The sequence below is a fragment of the Mastacembelus armatus genome, chromosome 3, assembly GCF_900324485.2.
Source record: "Mastacembelus armatus chromosome 3, fMasArm1.2, whole genome shotgun sequence".
Taxonomy (NCBI): domain Eukaryota; kingdom Metazoa; phylum Chordata; class Actinopteri; order Synbranchiformes; family Mastacembelidae; genus Mastacembelus; species Mastacembelus armatus.
Genome location: NC_046635.1, coordinates 25,179,568 through 25,207,115, shown reverse-complemented (window position 1 = coordinate 25,207,115; position 27,548 = coordinate 25,179,568). Strand labels below are relative to the sequence as shown.

The window sequence follows — 27,548 nt, the reverse complement described above, 5'->3', positions numbered from 1 at the left end:
TGTTTTTTTTTTTTTTTTTTTTTTTTTTTAGAAAGTCACTGAACCATTACCCAGACAGTAATGAAGAGAAGTTCAAGAGGGCCTAGTGTGAAATGCCACATTCTATTAATGTTCAGTGCAGAATTGACTGAATCCAGCAAGATCTACTCTCTACTACTGTAGCTGCAGTTAGTGGATGGAAACAGTTTTCTTAAGTGGGCTACACAACTTTTTCGGTCCATGTGTGTGAAACACAATGAGAGCTGATCCACAGGACTCATCCAGGGCTAAGAGATGACACAGGTGCTGATAGTCATTTGCCAGCCCTCTTTTCTGTTTCATTCCCGCGGTTATTGGATGAGTGAGCCGAGTGGTGATTTAAAATGAGTGGTTTCAGAGTGGATGGACCCTAAGAGCAAGTTGAGATGCACCGTAGGCAAAGAGAGAAGCATCTGAACAGCCCACGGTCGACCAGAAACTGAAATAAAACTCAATCTTGCTGCATGTCACACTGAACAGGAATTTTTTTCTTTGATATTTTCAGTCTGATATTTATTGATCTGAACGTTATACAGGACTGATGCATTGGGTTTTTGAAGCTGGTCGTTATTAGCCAGTGCAGGGATACACGCTGTCCACAGGAAGCTGAAATGGAAAAATCCCAAAATGGAAAGCACAAAAACAGCTAGAAAAAACACCTGTCTTCTGAAGAGTTTTTGGAGATTTTAACACAGGTATTCATTCAAATAAATGACACAAAGAATTGGTTTGCTCATAGATGAAAAAGCTGGCCTCAGTCAGGAGCACTTTACATGCAATGTTTGGAGAAAGACATCCGAAGAGAGATGAAAGCTCTGACAAGCTCAGCAATGTGCTAACCTTACTTTAAACTTTGCATCAAGGACCTGTGCTTCAAAAGGAACAAGGCATTAACAAGGAAGAACTTCATGCTTTGCAACGTGATATTTCAATGTGACATCCTGCTGCCAAATCTGAAACCTTACACAGTATTAAATGTTACTGAACAAGGAGGTGGAGCTGAAAAAAAAAAAAAAAAAAGGCTCTGCTTTGTGAGGCTGGACCTTGGCCTGGAGTTTTATCCTAAAAGGGGAGGAGAGGGAGGGAAGGTGAGATTGGGAAAGACAATAATATGTTTGTGTGTGTGTATTAGGAAGAGAGAAAGTAGGGGGAGGAGAAAATGAGTGAAAGAGAGAGAGAGAAGGCCATTGTTGTTATTACGATCCCCTCGGGCTTAGAGGGCTGGGCTGAGTATGCGGAGGAGTGGGGATAAAGAGAGTGTGGGAGATTTACAGTCAGAGAACAGGCCTCACTTATGGAGAGTAGAGCTGATTAAGTAAACACCTCAAAACACACACACAAGCATTCATCAATCAGCCCTGACAGATTTCTTTCCCAACTTTTCAATATTTCTCCTCTGCTTGGTGTCCTGAGACAACGAGCTATACTAATCCACACTCACAGTGTGGATTGCTTTAAACTGCTGAATCACTGAAACTGTGATTTCAAGTAAAGCAAACTCAGGTGCACTTGACGTTTTCAACTTTGAAGTGGTTGCTTTAGCTCTCGAGTAGTTAACTCCCTGCGGGCTCACTGTATGAAGGTTACAGAGGAGAAAAGGAAGGTTGATACAGAAGAACTCCAAACATAGTGCTTTGTCTAGAGCAATGAGTCTGCGTTTTCTGAGCCTATCCAGATGCTCGGATGTCTAAGCACTCATTGATGTGTCTCTAGGACCAATGGAAGAGCAGAACAGGAGAGGAGGGTGGGGGTGCTTTTAACGCTGATTAGCTGTGCCCGCCAACCCCCAGCCCTGATGATGAGGAGGTGAGCGATGGACACAGGACACCGTTTCCTGGCAACCACTATCGATTGACCATACATCAATCTCCAGACTACTGGTGATGGCAGATCATACGCTTCCTTTTCTTCCTTTTCACTGCAAGTGTCCTGGTAACTTTCACTGTCACATGTTATTATGTCTTCACCAAACTTGAGGCCTAAAAGATTAACAGAACAGCAAGGTTATGTATCTACTCTAAAAATACAAGTTACAGTCTGACTGGAACAAAAGAAAGACAGATAAACCACAACTGCTACTGCTTCAAAGTCAGGGGTGGAATCAGTATGCAGGTTGTACGTACCACAGTTACAAGCAAAGCAGTTTCAGCAAACCTTCCTAAAAAGGCCCACCACCCACTATAAGCTAAAGTTTCCTCTTTGGCCAGCACTGTTGTTGAGTTAGCAGGAGAATTTGGGTCACATGGGCTGTTGCCAATAGGATAGAGCCATCAAAGCCTTCTCTCTTTTTTCCTCTCTCTTCCCACCCCTCCTTATTCCTGAGATACAAACTTTGCAAGCTCCGGGAGACGAGGTCAGGCTTCCTTCTCCTTCCCCCCCTTCCTTGCCTCAGCTGCAGGATATTCAGTCTGTCCTCACCCTATGCTTCCACATCTGTGTAACCTGAGCCAAGTGAGCTGAGCTGGGTCTGGTCAGAGTGGCAGTGCACTTATTAATGCTACTCCAGATAAGCCTTCCACCAATTTATTATTCGAAGTCACACTCTTATGTTATCCAATCTATGCCCACCCCTGATCTTTCTCTCCCACTTTAGCCTGATCTTTGTTTTCCACTAAACTAATGCTAAATTCTTATGAATACCTTGAAACAATGCTCTAGATTCCACAAGTGTGTTGTTACTGTACTTTTAAATGGGTTGCGGGAAATTATCTCTGCTCTTTCTATTCTGTAAAAAAAAAAGGGCAATATCATTGTTTTGGTTTTTGTTTTTGTTTTGGGAGAGGGTGAATTTTTTTATTATTCAGTGGGTCAAAGGCAAAAAGGAAACGGGGGAGACAGAGATATATAGAGGGGGGAGAGAAGACTGTTGTGCATTGCTGTATGTGCATTTGTATATGGTGCTCCACCAAAACCACACGGTTATCGGGGTCTTCCAGTTTTGTACCCCCTTTACTATTTTTTAACAATGTAATAACAATTTCACACTAACCATTTCATGAACCATGCTGTTATCTTAAAATTTTGCAGCGTATGTTTCCATAACCAATAGCTTCCTTTTGTTTTTAACAGTATACATACAAATCAGTCAGCAGATTACTTGAGTTCTATCATCCATCAAAATAAACATTTAAAGTCTGCGCGTTTTTTTCCAGTTGTGTTATTATTTGGTTTAAATAGTGTGCTAGTTGACTTTCACACACTGGAAAACCAGTGGTTGTAGTAATGCAGCTAAGAATTTCAAAAACCTGGAAGTAGTAGTCCTTTAATACTGATATAATCAGTAGTTAAGACGGAGAGTATTCTGTGTCTTCGCTCTATCTCTGTTTTTATGAGATGAAAAAGGAGTGCAGAGTGTTTGACTTCTGGGAGTTCAAAGTTTAGTTTAGGGGTCACAGGGGTTAACAGCATTTGCACACACCTGCTGTTTTTTAATGAAGAGGATTAGTCTGTGCTCACATGAGCCTGTATGGCCCAAGCCCACCCTGGCACCGGAGCTGTGCTACACTACCTTTACAACAGAAAGAGCACAGGTCATCGGTGAGGTTTCATTAATTGTTTGTTTAAAAACACCAGCAGTAAAAAGCCCATTATAAACTGCATGGCACATTAGTTGCACCCCACGACTGCTGTGTTGCATCCTGTTCTCAAGATAAAGGCCATGGCTTTCTTTGTTTCCCTCTTGTTTTATGTCACAAACACAGATGCCATGAATGCTCCCTCTCCTGTCTTATTTCACAGGGAGCTGTTTTTTTTAAATGAACCATTTGTCTGTCTGTGTTGCTACACAAAGAAATGGGTCTCATTGTTGACAGAAAAGAGAGCATTCTGAGAATTAGCCACATAAATGAACGTTACGGGAAGTGGCCCCCCATTTACAGTGTGTTTACCTTTTCAGCCAAAAAAGCTCTTCCAAATAAGGAAAAGAAAGAAGGTAGACATATTGTTCACCTGAGTGAGCACAAAATGAAGAAGGAAAACAAGTCCAAATTTAACAGGCTAATGCTTGGGTCTTTTTTTCATAGTTAATTTCATTTATATCCTCAAAATACCACTTAATATAAACTATGAAAAGAGCTTGTTTCCCTATAACACACCCCCAAGCCCACGAAACACAGTACTTGTGTAGAAAATGGAAGAGATATCGCAAAATGAAGATGAGAGGAGGAAGGAACAATAAGCAACCCTACTTAAAGTAGTTAAAAATCACACTTTCATTTCTTTCAATTTGTTTTCTTTTGTGGAAACTGTGAGAGCATAAGCAGATGTCAAGTTATCAGCAAGGAAAAAAAGCCCCTACTGAGATTAGGGGAAGGAGGAGGGCGGTGCATAGAGGGGAGAGAGAATGGAGCGGCCTTCCTGGTTTAGAAATTATAATAACAACAACACAAAGTTACACAAAATGAACCAAAACAAAAACAAGAAAAAAAAACAATGTGCAAACTTCTCTCACATAAATAGACTACAGTCAACTCATTGTAGAGCACCATGGGAGACCAGAAGAGTTTAGGGTTGTGTGCCTACGTGTGTTTGTAAGACATAATTTATGCTTGCTTCTAGTTTGTATGTGTGTATGGATCAGTACAGTATTTCCATGGATCTACTACCACATTTACTAAGATTTGCAGGAGCCACTGAACACAGACTTGAGACAGATGGATCATTGGGGGAGGGTTGGATTAGAGGAAGGGTGTCTAAGGCCCAATTTAAGTTCAAAGTTTAGTGTCCCCTAATGTCAAGGGTCAAACCCAGTCTTGCAGTGAGCGCTTGCAGTGCACCAGCAGTCGTGGGGCACCTTTACTCTGAAGTGTGTTGATAATGGCATAGATCAATCCCAGGATGCACAGCACCAGGACCAGTGGGATGGTCACCATCAGGATGTTCATGGTCCGCTCCTCACTGTCATCCACCTTCAGGACCACGTCTACCTCGTTGGTGTCTTCCTCACGACCCTCACGGTAGTCTTCATCTTTGTCTGTTCCACCACGGTCTGTTCCATCCTGGTCTTTGCCCTTGTCATCATCACGTCCTGCGTTTGGGTTGAATGGTGGATGGTTCACATCTGGGTACTTGCGTCCTGGGTCTATGTCTGCATCCCTGTCAGGATCCAGGTCCACATTACAGCCCATGAAGTCTCTTAGGATGGACTTGGGGTAGCCTGGTTCGCTCTTCATGCGGTGGTTGTCAAACTTCCAGTATTTGGAACCCTTGTAGAAAAATGTATAAGCTGGAGACAGCAACGAGATCAGAAGGTGTAACATGCAAAAATTAATACCATGATCATAATAGTTTGATCCAGCAGCTAGTTACCTTTGCTTAGCAGAAAAACTGAAAACATAAGAAAAGAGCTAACCTAGCTCTATAATTTCATCTGGGCCAAAAAGTGACACTTGAACACAGCACATAGTCTACAGCTAACAGCAAACTAGCACAATTGTTCTGGAGCAGGTGGAAGTAGTCTGTATTCATCTGCTCACTTACAGCCTGACATTGGGCCTACGGTGAAGTTTTTGTCTGTGTTTCCAGACTCCTTAACTAAGCTCAACAACTGCTGGCTCTACCTTTAGACCACTGGTGTCATTCATCTCATCTAACTCTTTGTAAGAAAGAAATAATTCCCAAAAGTTAAAACATTTGAACTTCAAAATTTCAATCAAAACTGTCATTTAATTATTTATCAATGTAGAAATGTCTACTGTATTGAACACACACTCTGCTTGGGGATCTCTCTTCTCCACTTCACTCTTACTAAACACAGCAAAGCAAAAACAACACACAAACTCCTCTCTCTCAAGGATTACATGACCACTCCCTGATTCTTTGTGTCCAGCATGTCTCTTTCTGCCCCAGCCCCTCCTTGCCCATTTTTCAGATGTGCACACGCACGCACGCACGCACGCACGCACACACACACACACACACACACACACACACACACACACACACACACACACACACAGAAACCATTTGACTTGTCTCACCTCCATCATCACTGAGGAAGGCTCCTTTTGGATTAGAGGGCACTGACGTTCCCCAGACACTGATTGGTTTTGGGTAGCCTCTGTCAGCTGAGCGTGACTGCTCGTTGAAGCGCCAGTACCTGCAAACAGCAGCGGGGAACACAGTTGTTACTGTTTATCATCTGTCTAAAGAAGAGCAAACTCCAGACTCCTTACACAGTACAGTACATATTTGGGCCTACACGGTGTAGTACAGTTTCCACAGAACAGTCAAACTTGAGTAACTTGAGAAACAAAGCAGTAGGTCACATTGTGCTGTAAAAACTGAAAGGCTACCAATCATGTGGTTTCTGAGATGCTTCAGCCTGGACCAAAGAGTCTGACTGACTGGCTGACTGTCATTGCCCCCCATAGTGCCACCCTAGAGTGGTTGTATTTGAGCATACAACATGCAACACGTTGAAATTATTTTATAGAATAATTTGGGTTCAGATCAAACTCAATATGTAAAATGCGGTCCAAAATTTTTAAATTAATGACAATTTTATATACTAAATTAATATATTGAATTAGAAGAGTTTCATATGACACTGAGTGGTTGTAGGCTATATTACCAGTCTCCTTGAAAGAAATAAGTGTAGCCGGATGGCTCCCACCAGATTGCTGTGTCTATTCGGTCGTAGGGAATATCTTGGCCATAATCGGACAGCTCCAGTGGATATCCGGGTTCCAGGTTAGCCTCCCTAAAAAGCCAGAATCTGTTTCCTGACAAGAGACAGTAAAAAAAGGAGAGAAATATTGTTTGATGATCCTTTTAGACACACTCATCAGGACATTCCCTATTCACTCCACTCATAATTCTTAGGACTCTGGGAGATTCTGTCTGGGAGACACAGAATCATATAGTACTATATATGGCATGTACAATTGGTTACACACACAAGCACATAGGAGAACAGATATACGTACATAAAAATTTTGCTCATGCACATACATTTTATTTGCTGGCACAGAATATGTTAAATAATTGAAATTGAATGAGGAATAAAAAGAGCGTAAAATGTTTCCAAGACACCAAACCAGCGTTTATAAACACTTGTAAATTATATGAATGTAATAATGATTTGTTGGCCAGCAGTCAAAAAACACAGCAGAAGTGAGTACAACATCATTGACTAACGGGTTTGGGTTTTGCTGGTAATTATCCATTAGGAGCAGCTAAAGCAGATTTTTCACTAAAGGGAAAGTTTTGTTATTTTTCACTGTCAGACAGGGGGACTCCATTCTTCCTGGCACTATTACATCTCTCCTCTTGGCTTCAAGATGCTTTTCTCTCCTTCCTTCTCCCCCAGCCACCCATCCACTCATCCATCCACCCACCCTCAGCCCCTTGCTCCTCATTTAAAATGAAAGCCCTATACTCAGCATCTGGAGAGACCAAGAGGTTGACGCAATGCTTCCCAGGGTTCCTGTGGTGCACAGCCCTGATGTAAAATCCCATGACTTATTCCATGTCTTTCCATAACTACAGCAGAGCACTTTAGTGACCAAAAGACTTTATTCTTTCCTGCTGTGCGGCTGTTGCTTTTCTGAAGGGATAAACAGTGTGGTTTCTATTACAACTGGACTCATTAGGGATAAAAACAGCTGTGAAACCTCTGATGAAATGCACCAGCTGTGCAAGACAAGTGGATGAATACATTTCTCAACGTTACTGTACTGATTCTTTGTAATGTTCTCTGATCTTCTGCACTACACTTTTCAAAATCCTACATATTCCACATATTTTATGTCTAATTTGTCTAAAATCTATCCTTCCATACATCCCAACTACATGTAACTCCTTAGGCATTTCCAAATATGTGTATGAATGTATATGTAAGTACGGCATAAAAAAAATCTCCAAATGAATAACATTTCAGTCACTCAAGACACATGGAATGATTTTTAATGTCGATGTAGAATATGTTTGTATGGTGTTCATATTGACATCTTATCTCTGGGTTTGACACTCCTCATTTGGAAACACCAAGCTCGGCACAGCAGGGAGTGGGAAGTGACAATAATAAGGTCCCCCACAGGGGAACACAGTAGTAGTTCTCAATTTCATTGTCCACTCCTGCTGACTGATGTGAAGTGTATGCTGTGATACTACCACCAAATTACAAATGTGAACTCTCACAGCAGTCCCACAAACCTTTGACCATGACTGATGATGTTTCATAAGTCTCCAAGAACACAAGCACATACAAAATAAAGACCTTTGTGTAGATCTGACTGGTCCTGCTGTTGTTGTCTCTCTTTCTCTTGTGCTCCCAGCTTTGCCAGACCTTACTTTTTCTTTCCTTCCTCTTCCTTTCTCTTGTTCTTTCTTTGCTAATGGCTTACAGCCAAGTGTCACACTGAGAGACTTGCCAATGACATCATCCTCCTCATCATCAACAGCTTCTTCAAAGCCTGCGGCTCCCCAGTTCAAGCTGCATTAAAGACTGAGTTCTTTCTTTTTCTTTCAACAACTTTATCCACTGTTGTAAAAGACAAGCTGTTCTCAGACTCACAGTATAAATAATGAGCTGTGCTCAAAGAGATTTATATACTGCATGCAGAATACTGTACATTGTGAACCACTGTACTGTATATCTTCACCTTTATTTTCAGATGAAAAAAGGTTGAGAATCTTTTCTACAGCTAAAGTATGATAACATAAAGACAATAAAAAAAAAATTAAAATTACAATAAGGCAATATAACTGCATTTGGGCTGTAAAGAATAAGCCAGATGGTGGATGGTTTTCTATGCAGGAAGAGTATAGTTGTATAAAGGTATACTTGTCTTACATATGCTTGTGATACAAAACCCTGTACTATCATAAAATGCTATATCTTATCTATTACGATGAAAAGAATATTATTAAAGAATATAATATAAAAGAAATGAATATTTTCTGGGACAAATGGACTAAATATATAGCATCCCATAGAGCTGACCTAATTTTTTAGATAACTCCTTACTTTGGCTGATCACTCCCTGTCTGTACATAGTTTTACTTTGATTATGTTTTCTTTATTATTAATAATTTTCTTGTACTCAGTTTTTCTTTAATTCCTTTGCTTCTGAATGTACAGAGTAGGCCCTAGCGGGCACATAAAGGTGTAGTGCTGTGGGTACGCATAAGTCTAACAGACGTATGTGTGCATACTTATGCACGTATTTTGTTGAAAGTTAACCGATGTGTGAAGTGTACCAACGATTAAGAGAAAATTCAATTAAAAAAAAGAATTACAAAAAAAAAAGAAATTAATATTTTCATCTTGAGGAGCTGACGTGCTAAAACACATATAAGACAAACTCACATGATAAAACCTGGCTGTTGAATCCAAATATAAATATGTCTTGGCATGACAGAGAAAATAGTGTCATTAAAATAAATAACTAAATAAATAACACTGGTGTTAATAAATCACAATATTACTGTGATACAAAATAAGTGTTACTTCTTTGCATTCTCTGTATTCTACATTAAACAAGTATCAATGTTAGATTTTGTGTTATTACACGTATCATCCAAAAATATAAAAACTGCACAGTACAGTAGTAACCTGTATTTTCTCTGCTCTTGTTTTTACAGTGATAAATGCTAAATTATTTGATTTTCTCTATTGGGCTATGAGGTACAAAATTACAAGTACATAGAAGAAGATTAGCAGCAGTGCAATTTTCTTTAATGCAGAATACTGTCAGCATAACTGAGGATATCATCATGTTCCGGAAGTGCTGAGGAGCATGTAAGTTGTTTGTGAGTATTTGCCACTAACCTTTAAAAAAGACGAACCTGCCATCATGTCTCTCATAGGCAGCATCAATGTCTCCAGGCAGGCCCCGCCAGAAGTGACCAATGGGCATGGGGTAGTTATCCAGAACCCTGTTTCTACGTACCCGCCAGAACCAACGGCCCTGACAAGACAAAATTAAGAAGTGTGTTTAACTGTGTGTCATTTGTGCACAAGAACATGCACTGTATGCACAGGATGCAAAGATGTAAAAACCTGTAAAAGAAGTTATACTCGAGGTGTTTTTTCTTTAGTTAAGTTGTTTTACCTATTTGTTCCACTGAGGTCAGATAGCAGTGTCATGGTGTTTATGCCAAGCAAGCTGAATTCTGCGGGATAACTCGAACAGAACATACAATAAACTAAGAATAGCAGAACATTTAGCAGACTAATAATAGTCCGCCTCTGGTGGCTTTATCACATCACCATATTGCACTCCCTCTGTTGACTACAGCCTGTGTTCACAAAGAACTGAGTAATTTCATTGTCAATTCAGCAGCACAGCATATTTGAACCCAAGCAGAGAAAGAAACTTATGCTTGTGAACATTCGTATTTGCTGGGTTTGCTGTGCAGACAAGCAACCAGAAAGATTTACACTAGAAGTCTTCAGACTCATTCATTAGTGGTGAGTCAGTGGGCCCTGCTTGTCCTGGATAATGTAACGCTAAAATGCTCAGCACTGCTTCTTTCTGGCAAGCACAACTAGTTTTGTCCTTCACGCAGGACACATTGGCAGACAGGACGGCACAGCACAGTATGAAATGTAACAGAATGGAGATGCGTTAGCGAGAGGTGAGAGAGAACAAACAGACCGTGTCCTGTTCGATTTGTGTGGTCTGACAGCTTCTTGCATTGGCCAGATTCAGACTGAATTGACCATATTAGTCCTCGGCAGAGTGGACCAGATGTCAGTGAAAAAAATTTCAATATTGAAAGCAGCTCAGTGCGCTCTTCTGGTTGTCTGTATGTGTGACACTCTGTTGAGAACAAATACTAGAAATGAATGAAAGAAAGAAGTAATTTTCCTACAGAATGACAGCTCCTTTCTTCTTTTAATGGACATGACTTTGTGGAGAACAGAGTGGTACTGATGTGTTACAGATTACTCCCAATCATTACAGTGCATACTGTAATGTAAGCAATTTTACCTATGCAGGGTAACACAAGGACAATGCCTACCTTTAAGTTCAATTTCAGAACAATGGAGGCAAATAGGCATGAGGAATAGGAATGAGGAATGAGTTGAATTTTGGACACCGGCCATAAATAAATCCCAAATCAAGTGCTATATGACAATAAAACACACAACTTAAAATCAGTTAATGTTGGCTGACAACACTAATAATTGTAGTGTGAAGTCACTTGTCAATCTTCCTCCTTTTTAATGCAAAAGAAGAAAGACATAAAAAAAGACACAAAGCTGAAGCATTTCCAGGCTTTGCCCTGCTTCTCCCCCCTTTGTAAGGAAAAAGTTGAATAAGGATTAACTTTATGCAAATATCCTCTGACACAGTGTGAGGAACAGTAAGGTTAGAGCCAATTACAAGAATCTTGATTCCAGAGGGAATTGACGTACAGAGGTGGTAACTACCCTATGTGAAGAAAATTTAAAGCAATTTAGAGTCAAAAAGCTGACCGTCGCAGTCTCAGGCTTTCCAATTCTGTACGACATGTCTTTAAGAAGTTACTGGGATATAAAAAAGAGGAACGACACATGGAAAAAAATGCTGCCAATGCTGGTTTATCTGGAGGCAGCAGATACATCAGAAAAAAAAAAACTGAATTATGTACCAAACAAAAAAACACCCGCAGGACTACAGATACATGAGAGGACAGATACTACTAGCTAAAGGGTATCTGTATGATTGAATGCAAACTTTAGGCAAAGTTGTGTTCTGAACTAAAACTTAATGTCAGCTTGCTTATGCTTAGCAATTTGTTAATTGTTAACCATGTTTACCATAATTGCTAATAAGCACAGCTCAGGCTCATGGTAATGTCATTAATTTTGCAGGTATTGGTTAGGAACCAAAGCAATGAACAAATCAAAACAGGGCATTAGATAAAACCAAAATTGCAATGCATCCAGAAGAGGACATAAATGTGAATGTTTCAGCCTTCTGTATTGCCATTAACTTTCAGATGGCAGATTAATAGTAAAACCCTTGGCTTAGCCACCAATGATGAATTTTACTGTTGAGCAGTTGGTAGATGGTTGTTTCTAATATAACTTTTGCACATAAAAATGGTAACACAATAATATTCACAAAGCTAATCTAACGAGTTAAACATATAAATTGCTTATGCTTTGTATTAACTCAGATCAGATCATTTACATCAGGTTAAGAGCCACTGGCAGGGATGGAAATCATTCATTTTGGGAACTGTTTAATGCTATTCAGACTAGCTTCATGTCTGTGGATGAAACATAAGCATAGATATTACTGGCTGAGAACACAGATATAACTGTTGGACATGTGCAGCACATGACCAGGTGGATGGACGCCAAGTCTTATAACTACTGGTCAGTGTCAGACACACTTACATTCCAAGATAAAAGATATTCATAGACTGAACTCTGTGTGTGTTTGGAGAGACAGGACTCTGTTATAGAGTAGACCTTTGAAAGAGTGCTGTTGGTTTTGAATGCCACCTTGATGTCTAAATACTGTACCCTATGCTATTCTGTATTGTCATCATCATCAACAGTTGTCATGCAGAAGCACACAATTGTTTGTATTTCTCCTTTGACAGAGACATGTCAAACGTTTTCTGGGATCCAGTTCAGTGTAGCACTGTTGGATATCTTCAGTTGTTTGACACCCTTATGGCTGCAGTTCTCTGTCAAATGTCAAGATTTCAGATATCATGACTACATTTCTCGGCATGAACCTGAGTCTTCTTTACAACAAAGTACATTTATTCTCTGTCCAGCTCTCTATAATATCAGCAGACCTCTTCATGGTTCAGTGCTGCCAACACTGTACACCGCCTCTCCCACTGAAACACTTCATTCCTTATCTTTGTAGAGCTGCACTGTCTAAAGACTATCACTGAACTAATCCTGAAAAGGAGAAAATACAGTGGAAAAATTTTGTTCTGTTTGCTGCTGATATTTCACTGAATTTAAATGACCACATAAATATTTAACATTGTCAACTCTGACCACAGTCTATGAAAACACATGTAATAACTACAGGGCTGGGATGCATAACATCAAAAGACCTTAAATATGAAAGGAGTTATAAAACCCAGCAAACACAAATACATCCAACAGCAGAGCGTTCTAAGACATATCTCTTAAAGGTAAAAACCCAGCTAATAGCTCACGGCTGCTTTAGCTCTTATTAATGTTTTGCATGTGGGTCCAGAGGCTCTTTAAAGCAAACACCTGACCACACCACACCCCTTAAACAGTGTTCCATCTCATAAAAAACACCAGTCCTGTTGGTTTACAATCCACAAGGACCTCGTTGAAAACAGACTCTGCACACACCATTTGTTTTAAACTGATTCTCCAGAAAAAAATAACAAATTTATTAATGCAGTTAACTTGACAGAACAGCTCCTCTGATGGAAGCCATCTGATTTTCCAAGAAAAGACATATAATAAACCATTGTGAAGATAAGCATACCTCTTCTGATGTTTTATACTTAACACTTGCTCATCAAGCGACTGTTAAGTGAAACAGGTTTGAGCATTGGATATTTGGGGCCACCCAATGCTCAAACCACTTACCTTGAAAACAAACATCTCTCCTCGGAGCATAGCAACTGTGTCAAAGTTCCCTTCACAGATATTGGGTCCGTAGTGATCTGGTCTTTCCGTGGTTCTGGGGCGATCGGGATGCCGAGGAGGTGTTTGAGGTGGCCTAGGCTCTGGGCGGCGGGCTGTCACTGTGGGCAGGGCCTGTGTGGGTCCACTGTCTGGTTGACCTGCAGGGAGAAACAAACACCTATTTTACCACATTATGCATGATGACAGGATATATGGCTGAAAAAAAGAGAGAAGATGACTTTAAGATGACTTAGCCTAGCATAAAAATGAAAACATGGAAAAACAGCAAACTATGGCTCAAATGAAGACAGAAAAGGTGTTTAGAAGCACCTTCAAGTAACACATTTCTCTGATGACTTTGTGATGGTGATACAATTTCACATTGCTTCACACAACCATACTGTGTTGTTTTTACACTTGATGTTGGTACAGATTAAACAAACAAGATGTCTTAATTAGTGAGTCCTACAGGTGCTGCTAAGCAGAATTTTTAAATCGCTGCTTCCAGTCTTTCTTGGCAAGAAAGACATTTATCAAGATATAATTTAATTATTTTAAAATTCTACTTCTTCAATGTTAATTGATGTATTTAAAGCTGGTAAATGATTTCTAAAATTAAGGCAACCCTCTAGGATGGTGATTTAGAATAAAAATCTTTGATTACATTGTTATTCAAAACATGCAGAAAAAAATGTGCAAATCACCAGTTCATGTCTTCATAATTTAACACACCCTTAGTATTATATCCACTGGGCACCGAGAGTGTCATCAAACAGAAATCCTACCATAGATCTGCTGTATGCCTCGCCGGTCATCATCAGGCAGTTGGAAATTCTCAGTCTCCATCCACTGGTAAAATGGAGCCATGATGGCCAGTGGGTTATTGGAGTGCTCTAAACCAAGGGCGTGTCCCAGCTCATGCACTGCTACCAGGAAGAGGTCATTGCCTGTATGGATATAATGGAGCAAAGAAATGGAAAGAGAAGAAAGTTAGACAATATACATTCAATTTTTAACATAATCACTTAAAGGACAATTTCTGTACAGGAGTAAGAGAGAATATACATGTCCTCCTGTTCTCAGACATTGATGTGTGACTAATAAAAAAATGAATTAAAAAAACACATGCGTAGGACAACAGAGAGAAAAAAGTCCTTATATATCCATGCAGTTCATGTGTGAGATTACCTCTGACACCCAGATTTGATTGCTGATTTGAATCAGCACATATTTCTAACATTTCTAACCAATCAAGGAATGCTGTTGTCAACTGTCACCACAGTAATTACATACTGACAAGACCACCACACAGCTGTGACACACTGACAGGATCAACTTCGTCTGTGCACAAAAGTAAAGCCAAAGAAAACCTGGTTTAGGACTGACTAAAATATTCTTATATGGTCGGTCTGAGGTGAAGCCAGGACACAGTGAGGTACTTCCCTTCAGTCAAAACCTCTTTGTTGCACAGCCCTGCTCTCCGTGAACTTTGAACTTGCAGGCATTATGTCTGGCACATGCTGATTGGTCAGATCTGTGCCACTGACATCATGCCGCTGGGGGAGTGGGACTTGGTGATGTCACTGCTGTGCATGCAAGGGAAGGGGAGATGCTCTGGCTTTCTGCCCTTGTGCATCTCCTCATTTCCTCTTCCCCACACACACACACACACACACACGCACACACACACACACACACACACACACACACACACACACACACATAAAACCATACACGCAGTTCATCTTCCCCACCATCTATAATTTCAGAGTCACATGAATGTCATCATGGCATGCTAACACTCCAAGGAGAGGAAACAGCAAAGGGGTAAGACAGAATGCTAGAGATAGCTGAGAATGAACAAAGAGACAGTGAGAGAGAGAGAGCAATAAGAGCAAATAAAGAGGCCTTTGTGAGGTAACCGTGACAACTATTCAGTTTGACTGAGAAAAGCTAGAGTAAACTTCTTCACAAAAGTACATGTTCAGTCATTGCATCTAATTCTGGCTACCCTAGGCAGGCATTTTCATTCAAGTCCTATTTCAGCTCTCTGAAGTTTTGTTCACTTGTTCACCACATTTCACACCCACACCAGGTCATCAGCAACCAAAGGGAAGGGACAACTAGTATAAAAACTAGAGTGTGAAACACTCTAAAGCAGCACCCAGACAACCAAAAGTTACTCTCCAAGTGCACTCTGTTTTTTGCCAGTGACTGACTTAGTCACATTAACCTCATCTGACCACAAAGAACCATAAAGGCTTCTGACCTTTTACTGCTAATGGCTGACAGTGTTTCAGCTGCGTAAGGTATGTCTGAGTGTGCATGTCAGCAAAGTGTAAAAGCTGTTTTTGTTAGACCATCTGCGAAGAAAGACTGACTTATCATTGTGCATCACAAGGTACACACCAATCATTTTTCATCCAATACAATTGTTAGTCATTGACAAATGAGGGAATGCACTGAATACAAAGAATGAACGACATGTATTTGTGCTTTTATTGTCAATTGCTGTCAGATTTTTCTTTTTTATGTGTTTGATCCTTAAGCTAAAGTCTTTTTTTGTTTGACCCCACCAGAAAAGGAGAACAAAGGTCTGAAATGCTTCTCTTTCATGTTCCAGGACACCGCAGCAGGACAGTTGCTTACACAGATTTAAACATGGCTCTTCCAGTCAAGGAGCAATGTCCTCTACCTCTGTTTGTTCCAGCATATTAACAGTGGTAGATCTTTCAGAAAGCCATTTTAAAAAAGATAGGTGGCCGCCCAAAATGAGCCCAGTTCTGCTGGAGGTTTCGTCTGTTAAAGGGAGCTTTTTTTCTCTCCACAGTCACCAAGTGCTTGCTCATAAGGGATTTGGTGGGTTCTATGTAAAGTGCCTTGAGATGATTTCATTGTGATTTGGTGCTGTACAAATAAACTGAATTGAATTAATATCTCTATATTGCGCTAGTACTAGAAAAAAATCATATTTACCAGCAAATATCTTATTTGAAATAGGCTAGACCAGACAGACAGATAATATGATGGATCATTTACAATGATAGAAAACATTGAAAATAAGCACATCTTTATATTTGAGAAGACTTAACCACCAGAAATTTAGAATTTTTGAATAAATAATTCATTAATATTAATCATTAATTAACAAACAATTACCTGAATCAACCAAAACATTTTTGGTGTTTATATTGTTTCTGTAATAATAGAGGAAAAGATACTCCTGACCATAATATAAACTATGACTCCAATAGCCAGCTGCCAGATCAATCTGCATGAGTGCTGGACAGCAAGTTTGAATGACAAAATATAAATTCCACCAAGGGTACGGGCTACAATTCAGCAGTAATGCAACTGGACAGCTGTAAAAATGTTCAATTAAGACCACATCTGTGAAAGGTTGTACACGCTAGACGTGTGTTTACATTAAGCCAGAAAAGATAGTAATTTGGTTGTACTTTGAAACTTTGCATTTAAGGAGTGGAGTGCAACAAAGGGACCAGACTACAGAGCTCCCCGGCTGGAACACACTCCCACTTACTGTGGCATTCCACCATCCCTGTGATCTGTCCTGCAACACATCCCACAGACAGCTGATCACAAAGATAAACACATAAAGACTCATCATGCAAGTACACACAAAGATTGTCTGTCTGCATCTGCTGTGTGTATGTAGATAACAGGGTAGGAAAGCCCATTGTCACATAAAAATCATTTTCTGGTAATCAGGGTTAATGGGTGCACAGAATAAGAGAAAGATATTTTTGTAATCCTCAGTTCTGTATATGATTAGTTTTAAGTTAGAAATTGTAAGATGCATCTTAAGGTTAAACCTAAAGTATTTAGAGATGAGGTTAGATTTTGGCAATGATTTTATTAAACTGTAGTCCTCAAAAAGCACATTTTGCCATTGCCAGCAACTAACCTCACAAAACATGTGTGCCCAGTAGAGAGTGCACAGAACATGATGCATGGACCACAGGGTTTAAGGATTAGTGCATGTCAGTAATAGTTCTGAGCAATATAATCAGGAGTAAATTTGAGAACCACAAGGAGGTCCATTTGGGGCAAAGATTGCATGATGTCACCAAGTTTCCGCTTTGAACTTTTACTGGGATAAATGGCGTAGCAGTGCCTGACAAATGAGAGATGAAACGGTTAGGTGAAGCATGCCAACTCTAGATAGGTGTGGAGGAAAGTGATGGGGACAGCTGTACAATCTATTATATAGATTCATTACAACCTATTCAACCTGACATGACTCTGGCACTGCGCACTGCTCATCAGCTGAACGCCTACAGAATTGATCAAAGACCTAATAACCCCTCAATCCTCCACTTCCACCAGAAAGTTAAGCTAATGATTCCCTTGCAATATCCAAGTCCTCAAGAAAAAGCTTCAGAACACAAAAAACTCTCTGTACTGCTGAATAAACATAAACACAGATCTACTATACACAGACTCAACTAGTGCTGTAAACAAGCCACCCACCTGAAGCCACTAAAGACTATTTCTTTTCAGAGTTCTAAAAACTTCTTCTATGCTTGGAACATCACTTTCTTTTCTGATGCTTTTCATGCTTTTTAATAATTTTTATCCGTAGTATTTGGTTGTCCAATAAAAAATGGCCGCTGTCCCTAAAATCCATAAAACACATGTACACTCACATATAATTACTATTATAGTGATAGTTTCCAGTTACCTTGTATGTTCTGGTTTCCTATGGTCCATGGTTCATCGGAGTCAAAGTGTGTGTCCCCACCCATTCCAGGTCCAGGAAAGTAGGCATGAGCTAGGAAGCCCCCCTCCCCATCAAAAGGAGAACTGTCTCCATGAAAACCCGAAGCGAAGAAGATCATGATGTCGGGCTCCTTCCGGCGTCCATATTTGATCTCCTGGAAGGGGATTTCGTCAAAGGTAAGTGGGGTGACACTCTCCCACACTTTAAAGGCTCGCCGGATGGCCTCATACGAGTTATACTCTCCAATCTTGGGAGTGTAGTTCTGGATACTATGGGATGAAGAAGGGAAAAAGGAAAAACATATTACATATTACACAGGCCAGAGTTTGTTATTAGCTGCATGTAAAATATCTCTGTATGGATTCATAAGCAATTTGTTAAACTTTTTTCTTTATTCCACCATTGGCAATTTGAGATATTTGTCAAATTTGGGGAAGAGAACATTAATTATGTCTAAATGTTTAAAAATGTTTAAATGTTGAGTTGAGTGCAGTCAAGCCTGCATATCGATTTGAAACAAACATAAACACTGAATAAATTAAAATCCTATCCGGAATAAGTAATAAACCACAATAACGTAAACCATGCATGTTCTGTTGTGCATTTGTGGCAGGTTGGTCTTTCTTTATACAAAAAATTTCCTTATGTTCCTTATGTTACCTGTAAGTGAGGTGGTTCTTGTTCCATTTATGTCCGGTGAGGGCATAGCGTTTCCGCCGCACATTGGTTTTAATCTGGCCTCCAAACTTGTCAGGCACACCGCAGCGGGGTCTCTTCATCGCACTGGAGGAATTGAAAGAAGTCAAGAAAAGGCAAAAGTAATTTGTGTGTATGTTGAAATGAAGAAGCATCCAAGTGAAGAGATGAAGGGGAGTATGATGTTAAAATGCCCAATATGATTTAAAGTCCATATTTCCAAATTCTAGGTCAAATCATTCCACTAAAAACCTTTCAAGGACTTTGTAAAACTTAAAATTAGCAATTTAGCAGATGTTTAGGGATCTGGGTAGATGTAAGTGTAAATGTACAAAAGCATCCTAGTTAAACCGTGCTGACCTGACGGTTTGAGGGTCCATCTGTCCAGTGACCTCCAGGCCATAGAACCGCTGCATGTCGCTAATGGCATTGGACAGGATCTGAGCCGATCGCATGGTTGACATCTGTCTGCTTGCCTGGGGCAGGTAACCGTACATCCTCAGCCATGCCTGCACACAGGAAGAAAAACATATAGAAGGCTATTACAAAAAAGTACACTAGGTAAAAAAAATAGTCAATGGGTTTATATCAAATTTTACTGATGTTGCCAGCATGACAAAATAAAACTATGCCCTAAATCAGAATACCACAATATTTTTCTCCATGATAAACATGATAAAATCTTAAAAACATGACATTTTTATGTAATTAAGAAGTGAACTATACGAAGAACAACAAAAAAGAAATTATGGAGACAAAACAGCTGGGCAATTTGTGTTGTTTACAGCTGAGAGGAATGATCTGAAGCCCTGGGTATTCTGAAGTTTGTCTCCTCCTCAACTTCAACTTCTGTAACATGATGACGACAGAGATTCGCCTTGGTTCTCTGACTGAAATTACACCCAATTTAATCTTGTATGTTGAATGTCCTGTTTTACAGGAGATTGTAGTTTCTCTAAGATGTGATAGGCTGCATGATTGTTTTGTATATAAAAGAGAGAAAGCAGGGAGGATCAGCCTGAATGAGAACAGTGTAGGGTTTGCTGTATCTGACTGTATTTTGGGAGTATGTTGGGAGGGCTGGGGGATGGGTGTTAATGACAGACTTGAGGGAGAAAATGTGATACTTGACCCAATCACAGATGACGCAAAGTCTATCCCACCTGTTATGCAGAAACTTAATATCACACGCACACACAAACTAGCACTTTCATATCGGGTAGTCTGAGACATTAGATACACTTACACATGGACACACTCCTGATGGCAGGGTGTGCATATCTGTGCTCATGCTTGTAGTGTAGCTGTGTGTGCTGCTCTCTAGTTTATGCCCATCTTTCACAATGCTAAAATCTACTTGATAAAGCTTTTTATTGACTTATCCAATCCTTTAAAGCCATAAAAATTAACTTATCTCTTTCAATGTTTCCATCACTCACATACACATACAGCAAACACATCTTATAAATATGAAATACTGTATATAATAAGCCCTCTAGGCATATAGCCTACTGCCCACCAAATTGGTTAATGGAAGTGGTAATTCCAGACCCAGACAAAACGTTTATTCTGTGTATGTGCATCTCGAACAAACAAAATGTCCCCACAGTCCAATGAAAACAAATTACAAAGTGTCTCCCTGACCTACCTTGATTTACTCTGTTTACCGTCTGCCTGAGTGCCCTGCACTGTCTACTCAAGAACAATATAACTTATATTAAAGAGGTCAAAAAGCAGACCTGTGGACCTACGCCCCACTTTGGTCACCTACTGATGAGAGGAATTGATATTATCAGTACAAAGCAACTGACAGGTGCTTTCCACAACCACAGTACATTTCCTCCTACATCCTTCATTGGACAAAAACTGTCCAAAACTAACATGAAAGAGAAGGAGAAAGGATACATGCAGGCAAAAGCATGTATCCTTTCTCCTTCATTAGATCAGTCCTTACAGTGCAGCTGCGATTAATAATCATGAAGTGAACACATAATGCCTGATCAGTCATTGCCAAATGCTCAAGCAGGGTCAAACAGATCCTCATGGATTCGTATGCTTTGTGATTAATTAAAGATAGTTGATGATTGCTGCCACTATTAATATATAGCCTTGGTTAAGTAGCACCTCTCCTTCCTTGAAGGTGTTTTTCTGGCAGCAGTAGAAAACTGTACAACAATAAATTACACAGTATATTCATTTGCCAAAAAAAGGCACTAAAATGAATTTTCAGATGTTAAAGAAAACAAGATTTTAACATTTAACTGAACTATTTGTTCACATTTTTAAAATGTAATGAAGTCAATGCAGAACATTTCTTTGGATGTAAACATCCATGTAAGTTAAAGTTACAGTGCAGTGAGGCTAAACTCTCTGGCCCTCTGCACCTGAGACCTCCTTGATCTCTTGGCTAACAGGAGGTCACGGATGAAAACCACAAGAATTTGAGCCCTTAGGCTTTGGAACATGTGGCCAAAGAAGCTCAAACTTTGAAAAACTATTTTCATCTTTATGCCCCAACACATTTGTAGAGACACGGTGCTATGTGGTGAAGTTTTTACATATGTGGTACCAACAGTTTTTGCTGTTTTATTTCAGTATAGCAGTTTTTGACTGATGCATATTAATGATCTAACTGCCTGAAAGTTAGACTGCCTGTTAGAACTCTAAATATTATTTGTTATTCCCTAGTTGTGTCTCAACCTTCGTTTTCGCTTTCTTTTAGTGGATGCACTGACCATGTCAACTCTGTGTATATGTGTGTGCATGTTCATGTGTGGGTGGGAGCAGGAAGAGGCGTAAAGTGGGGATGAACTGGACATGACCCGGACCCACCTCTGCCTTTAGATAAGGAGGTTTAAAACATGCATACACGCACACACACATACACACACTTAAAAGCAAATATGCACTTCCTGAAACACTATCTAAATACTCTCTTTCATTTGCTCACATACAAACACACAGTTCAAAGGGAGGAAAAACATTTAATCTTTAAAAATTTTAGCATACTTCTACAGTTACATATTAACAACAAAGACACCAACAACACTGTATAATGAAGTGAGTAATAATTACACAATAACACACTGACTTGTTTTAAGATAAGAAGCCAGTACACATTAGGCAGATCAACCATGAGAGTTGCATCTCGTGGTTGCAACATGGTAAATCAAACATAACACTATCTTGGGTAATGATTGTGACTTATGTCAGAGTCAAAAAAGTATTGTTTCCTACATTTCCGATGCTTTTCCTCTTATGTGTTTGGTTTTGCAAATGTGATTACACAGTTTAAATGCACATAGGAGTTGAACAATCACTGTGTGTGGTAGGGTTTTAGTTAATTGCCATATGTTAAGTATCAAATATTTAGAATGCACCTTTCCAACAGGTTTGTGTTAATCATAACTCCTGCATCTGCATTCAATTATCAATCTTTTAGGCAAACTGTTAATTCTGAAAGGGTAAGATTCGCTAGATTGATTTAAGCAAAATTTCTAAATGACAAAAAACATTTCCACAAAAGACAGAAAATCTTTCATGAGCTGATTAGTAATGAACAGTATTGATTGTTGGTTCATGTCAGCTAATGCTGTTCATATTTCATACTGTCTAAAGATAAAAGCACTTTGCAATGCTGTAATGCGCCAAGTAATGGTCGCCCAACCACAAAAGGCACTGGGGAGAAAGAGTGGGGGTAACGTTGCAATTCCCATCTGAATTCCAATAAAAGTCATTTAAAGAAAAACCCAAGGTGTTGCCCTGTGTGATCTCCAACACGCATATCTTGATATATCACATTCCAGCTGTTTGTGACCAACATCTCTACAAGGTTGTCTTGCTGCAGTAACAGTAGTTGATGAGGCCAGGAAATACCTTTATGCCTGTTGATGTTAGTGTCTTTGTGCTGTGTGTTTTTGTGTCTACACTGTCCCTCCCCAATAAGTATTTACAACATGCTCTAGTCAAGTACAAGGGCAGAGCTGCAGTGCTGTTGGGAAGATGTATGGAGGCATATGAGCCCATGCCACCCCTCACCTCCAACGTCTAAAACAGTAAAGCACTTCAGTCTGGCCGCTCACCTTGCCTCATCGGCTGGGTTGAATACAAAACAAGTCTTAGACAACAGGAGGAATAGGGGAGTGCTCGTGTGTGTGCATGTGAACGCTGGGCCTCGTCTATTAAATGGTCTTTCACAGAGTCCTTGGGCTTACCTGCCAAAACCAGGCCTAGCAATATACAAGGAGCTGTAAAACCTGCCAAAAGTGTGTGTGTTTCAGTGTGTGTGTCCACCACAATGTCAGCCAAGATACTAACAGAGCTTTTATTCTGAGGCTTGATCTGCTGCCATCTCTTACCCCCCAAAGTCCTACCAAAGGGATGGATAAGTAAATGGAACAGTGGGAGACACAAACAGAGAGGAGGAACAGAATTTGATTTGTTCAGTTTGAAGATTTCCTGAAGCACTTTCACATTAAAGAGCCAAGCATAAAACATAAATGTGCAATTGCCCAGAGATAATTCCCATCTCATGGTGTGCCCCTGCCCTGTCCCATCACTGTAGCAATGTGAGGCTTTGTGGAGATTATGAAAACCAATCACAGGGGAATAGGGGGGAAGTAGCTGGAATGTGAAGAGACGGCACGTTGCAAATTACAGGGATATAAAGAGGATACGAACTGAGGAAGTTGTCTACTTATGTGGTGCAATAATAAGCCATGATTACTTCTCTCCTCACCACTGTGTCTATACAGCCTGTCTAATCATGGCTGTGTCTCTCCCTGTGCTCATCCACTCAGCCTCTTCCATTCCTATTCACAAGTTTTCTCTCACAGCTCTCCCTCTTCAGACAACAGACTCCATTGTATTTGCAGAGATGCTTTGGACTCCCAGGCCCAGTATGCCTGTGCATGGAGTGTGTATGTGTGTGTCCCTGTTAGAGAACAGCTGTCACATTCAGCCATCACATGCTGCACAGCTGAGAGTGACCACTACTCTCACTGTCAACTTTCTCTGGCCATCTTCGTCTCTCATTCCCTTTTTTATAAATAACTCTATCACATGTTTCCCTTGGTTGTTGCAGTGGCATTTCTATTTTTCCAATCAAAAATGATCTGATTCTGGTCATTTGATAGTCCCTTTCCTTTCCCTCTTTTTTCTAACCTCCCACTCCATCCTTTTTGTCCAGACAGAGTAGGAGGTGAGGTCTCAAACCAATTCCTAAACATATGGCTTCAACTACATTTCAAGTGATACTCAGATTCAGCTTCAGATGAGGTATTCCAGTATATGAATTATCTGTAGAGTGGGTGTATAATGTTGTTTCCACACAATCCAATACAGACTGTAAAGCTACTGGCTACTTTGAAATAATCCAAACAAGGCAAATCATGGCCATTCGTACATTTATAAAAGTAAATCTGTGAGCAGCAGAACTGTCAGCAAAAGAATAGCATGACTTCTTTACATCTTCCAAGTAACAGTTAAAGTTATACTATCTATCTAGCGCCTATAAGTGTCCACTCCTTACCACATGTGCTGAACCACTGCTGACTTTTAAACTCAGCCTTTAAAGCAAACACTTCTGCTGCTATACAAAATAACAATCTAAACTTGTTAGACAGGGAGCCACAAGTGGCAGGTGCTTATCACAATTTCCACCAAACTAACAACTCTGTACTGTGACTTTGTGTCACAGTTTCTCAAACCACCTTGTGTGTAAGTCTACGTATGTATATCTTCATATCCTCCTGAGACCCAGCCCACTGACTTGTGTCCCTTGTAGTGGACAGTTTGTTCACATCCAAATGGTCCTATGGTCCACTACAGTGGACATGCTATAAAATTAAAAATAAAAATAAATTTTTAAAAAAGTCTAAATTGTAACATGTTTTTTTAACCAGAAATAGGTAGGAAATTACAAAAACAAGAAATTGGAAGACACTTATTTTCCTTGGTTCTCAGGAGGATATGAATCTTATAAAAAAAGTAGCTGAAAACTGTTTTGCTTGCAAACTTAAAGCAGACCTAACACTCCTTTAAAAAATGTAAATGAAAAAAATGGACAGGAGAAAAACAATATTTATTATTGGCTTGATTTTCATAGACATTCAGTTCCTTTCACAACACTCTGCACAAGAATATTCTGTTTTTAAGGCAGTCGTGTCTTCTCAAATCAGTGGTGCAGCCTTACTTTACTTTGATAGACAGTAATCATCAATAAGGTTTAACTTCTATTTATCCAAAAGGCATAGACCAATGACTGTAGAATGGGTGGACATAGCAAGCCTGATCCGGGTTTGAAGCCATATATGAAGTAGCTGCTGGCCCAACAAGCCTCGGCTTATCTTTTGTATAAAGCAAACAGGAGAGATGGATGACATAAATACAATCTACAAAGTACAATCTCAGTGCAACAGAAGTGAGTTTACCTGTGATCACTGCACAAAAATGAGTACACCTGTGATTTCCGATAAAAGCTAACAGCATGAACAAAGTTATAAAAGAACTTGTGTGGAAACTGGTGTTTCAGTGACTGATCAGACAGTTCAAAGAACACTGCATGAAATCAGCCTCTATGGGCAAAGTCCACTGCTCATAAAACTACAAGATTAGTAAGATAAGTAATTTTCGCAGTCAACTTCTCGTTTGTCTACACATTCTGTTAACCGTCCATCTTGTGTCTCATTAAGACATTTTAGCAAACACACCTGTACACACACACCAGCTATGATAATCCCCTACAAGAATGTGTTGTAACCTGACTGACAACCAGACCCTGGTAGCTCTTTTGGTAATGCAAACTCACCTCTAATGGCCTGTTAGTCTCGCTGTCGGTCTCCCTCTCTGTCAAACAACACGCTACAACAGGAAGAAGAGCTCCACCCCTAATTACCTTTTAATAGGTATAAAGTCAAATCTTATCTCTTATAGTCAGCTGCCTCTAAAAACAAATGTGTGCTGGATAGTTGCTGGACTGATGGTGCAGGAATGTAAGACGAATTGGTTCAGATCCAAACTTGGCACTTGGCTGCAGCTTGGTGTCTAGTAACACACATAAATAAACATGGAATAAATGTGATCTGGTTTCCCTACTGGTTAATAGGTCAGAAGAAGAGGTAATATGAGGAGCACATAAAATAGCAGGCCAAGAGGAAAGACCACACTTAATATCGTGATGAAGATGTGAGTGGGGCAGTTTTGTCACTCTGTGATAATTACTGATCAGGTTTGATTCTCAATAGATAAATGAACCATAGCTCCTTAAAAGACAGTATAAGTGTCTATGACCATGAGTTTAATGCTTTTCTATTGTGTTTAGTGATTCAAATACATTTTAGGGTTAGTACTCCCAAATGCTAGTATACTGATTAGTCCAGAGACCAGATAGTGTCTTTGAGATAGGCGAGACAAAATGTGGGTCCTACAGTGGAAATATAATACATTAAAGATTTGAATGGTGGGTCCATGACAGGATATTGCTTGCGCCCTTGCAATGTTTATAACTGACTGTAATATACAAGTCCTGTTATGTCTGTTAAATGATCATGTGCCATGGAGTGTACACCTGCCTGTCAATTTTGCTGACCAAACGACCCACATGGGAAATAAGTGTGCTGAGCATATTATATAGCCTAAATAGTGTCATTAATATTAAACAACATGCCTTGTCTCACTTTATAACAACTTTATAACACAAGTAAAAATCATATTTTCATATGAACTGAATAAAATGAGGGAAGTTAAATTTTCCACCCCTTTTAAAACCATAAAGTAATGTTACATTGCATCCTGGCCAAACGCGTAATATTTAAATTGCTCTGTTATAATGTGGTTAATTTATATAATTATGTAATTACTTAAGAAATGACATGTCAAATCGTACTCATTGTAGTGCTGTGGCGAAATCTCTGATTCTGTCTAAGCAAATGCAGCTTTTGACCTTTTATTTTTTTGACATTTTCACAGTGTGCAATGCTATAAGTGTTTAAGGAAGTATTATAAAGTCTAGTCTAATCTCTGCTGCTTCTTGTTTCACTGCAGTTCGTCAGTAATGAGCGTTATTTAGTGAGTCTAAGACAGTCAAACCGCTGCTTGTGTTATTGTGATGATTAATATTATTATTATTATCATATTGTTGCTGCTGTTGTTATTTACCTCTGCGCTGAAAGTGCCCTCATCCTCTGCTCCACGCGCCACGAGCGCACACAGCCAAAGCGCGAGGAGGATCCGTCTCCACAGCAACCAGAAGCACCTTTCCCGCGAGGTGGAGGCCATGGTCCCGGCGCGAGACAAACCAGTCGTCGTTGGTTGCGGCTGTAAAGTCCTACCGAGTTTTTAAGCTGTTATTCGCAGTGTTGCTAGATTAAGGTAAAAGCGCGGTCTTCAACAGTGCACTTGCATTGTGGAAAAGAGCCCAGTTCCAGATTTACGGTCAAAGTGCCATAAAAGCCGATGAGTTGTTTTCACTCATACGTGATCCTACGAGTCCATACAGCTTTATCCTTAAAGTTTTTTTTGACACTG

The 27,548-nt window shown here is 39.8% G+C and overlaps 1 protein-coding gene across 2 annotated transcripts; it reads right to left on the bottom strand.

Annotated features, from left to right (window-relative positions):
- On the bottom strand, positions 1–27,299 carry mmp15b (matrix metallopeptidase 15b). Of its 2 annotated transcripts, XM_026293622.1 has the most exons (11): positions 27,180–27,270; positions 25,831–26,066; positions 19,383–19,531; positions 18,987–19,109; positions 18,288–18,595; positions 14,371–14,532; positions 13,547–13,743; positions 9,791–9,929; positions 6,590–6,740; positions 5,997–6,115; positions 1–5,242 (listed from the first exon to the last, which is right to left on the bottom strand). In XM_026293622.1, exons 3-11 carry the CDS (start codon positions 19,517–19,519, stop codon positions 4,758–4,760), a joined length of 1,821 nt encoding a protein of 606 aa, XP_026149407.1. In that variant the 5' UTR covers positions 19,520–19,531; positions 25,831–26,066; positions 27,180–27,270; the 3' UTR covers positions 1–4,757. The 2 variants fall into 2 exon arrangements, with proteins under 2 accessions (XP_026149407.1, XP_026149406.1); XM_026293621.1 differs by lacking the exon at positions 25,831–26,066 and having other exon boundaries at positions 27,180–27,299.
- Positions 27,300–27,548: the final 249 nt, after the last annotated feature.

Coding starts and splice junctions, on each gene's coding strand:
- mmp15b (XM_026293621.1), bottom strand. CDS start 27,299: ATGGCCTCCACCTCGCGGGAAAGGTGCTTCTGGTTGCTGTGGAGACGG. Junction 18,596..18,986: donor AAGAACCACCTCACTTACAG/GTAACATAAGGA, acceptor TTCATCCCATAG/TATCCAGAACTACACTCCCA. Junction 6,741..9,790: donor CAGGTTCGTCTTTTTTAAAG/GTTAGTGGCAAA, acceptor GTCTCTTGTCAG/GAAACAGATTCTGGCTTTTT.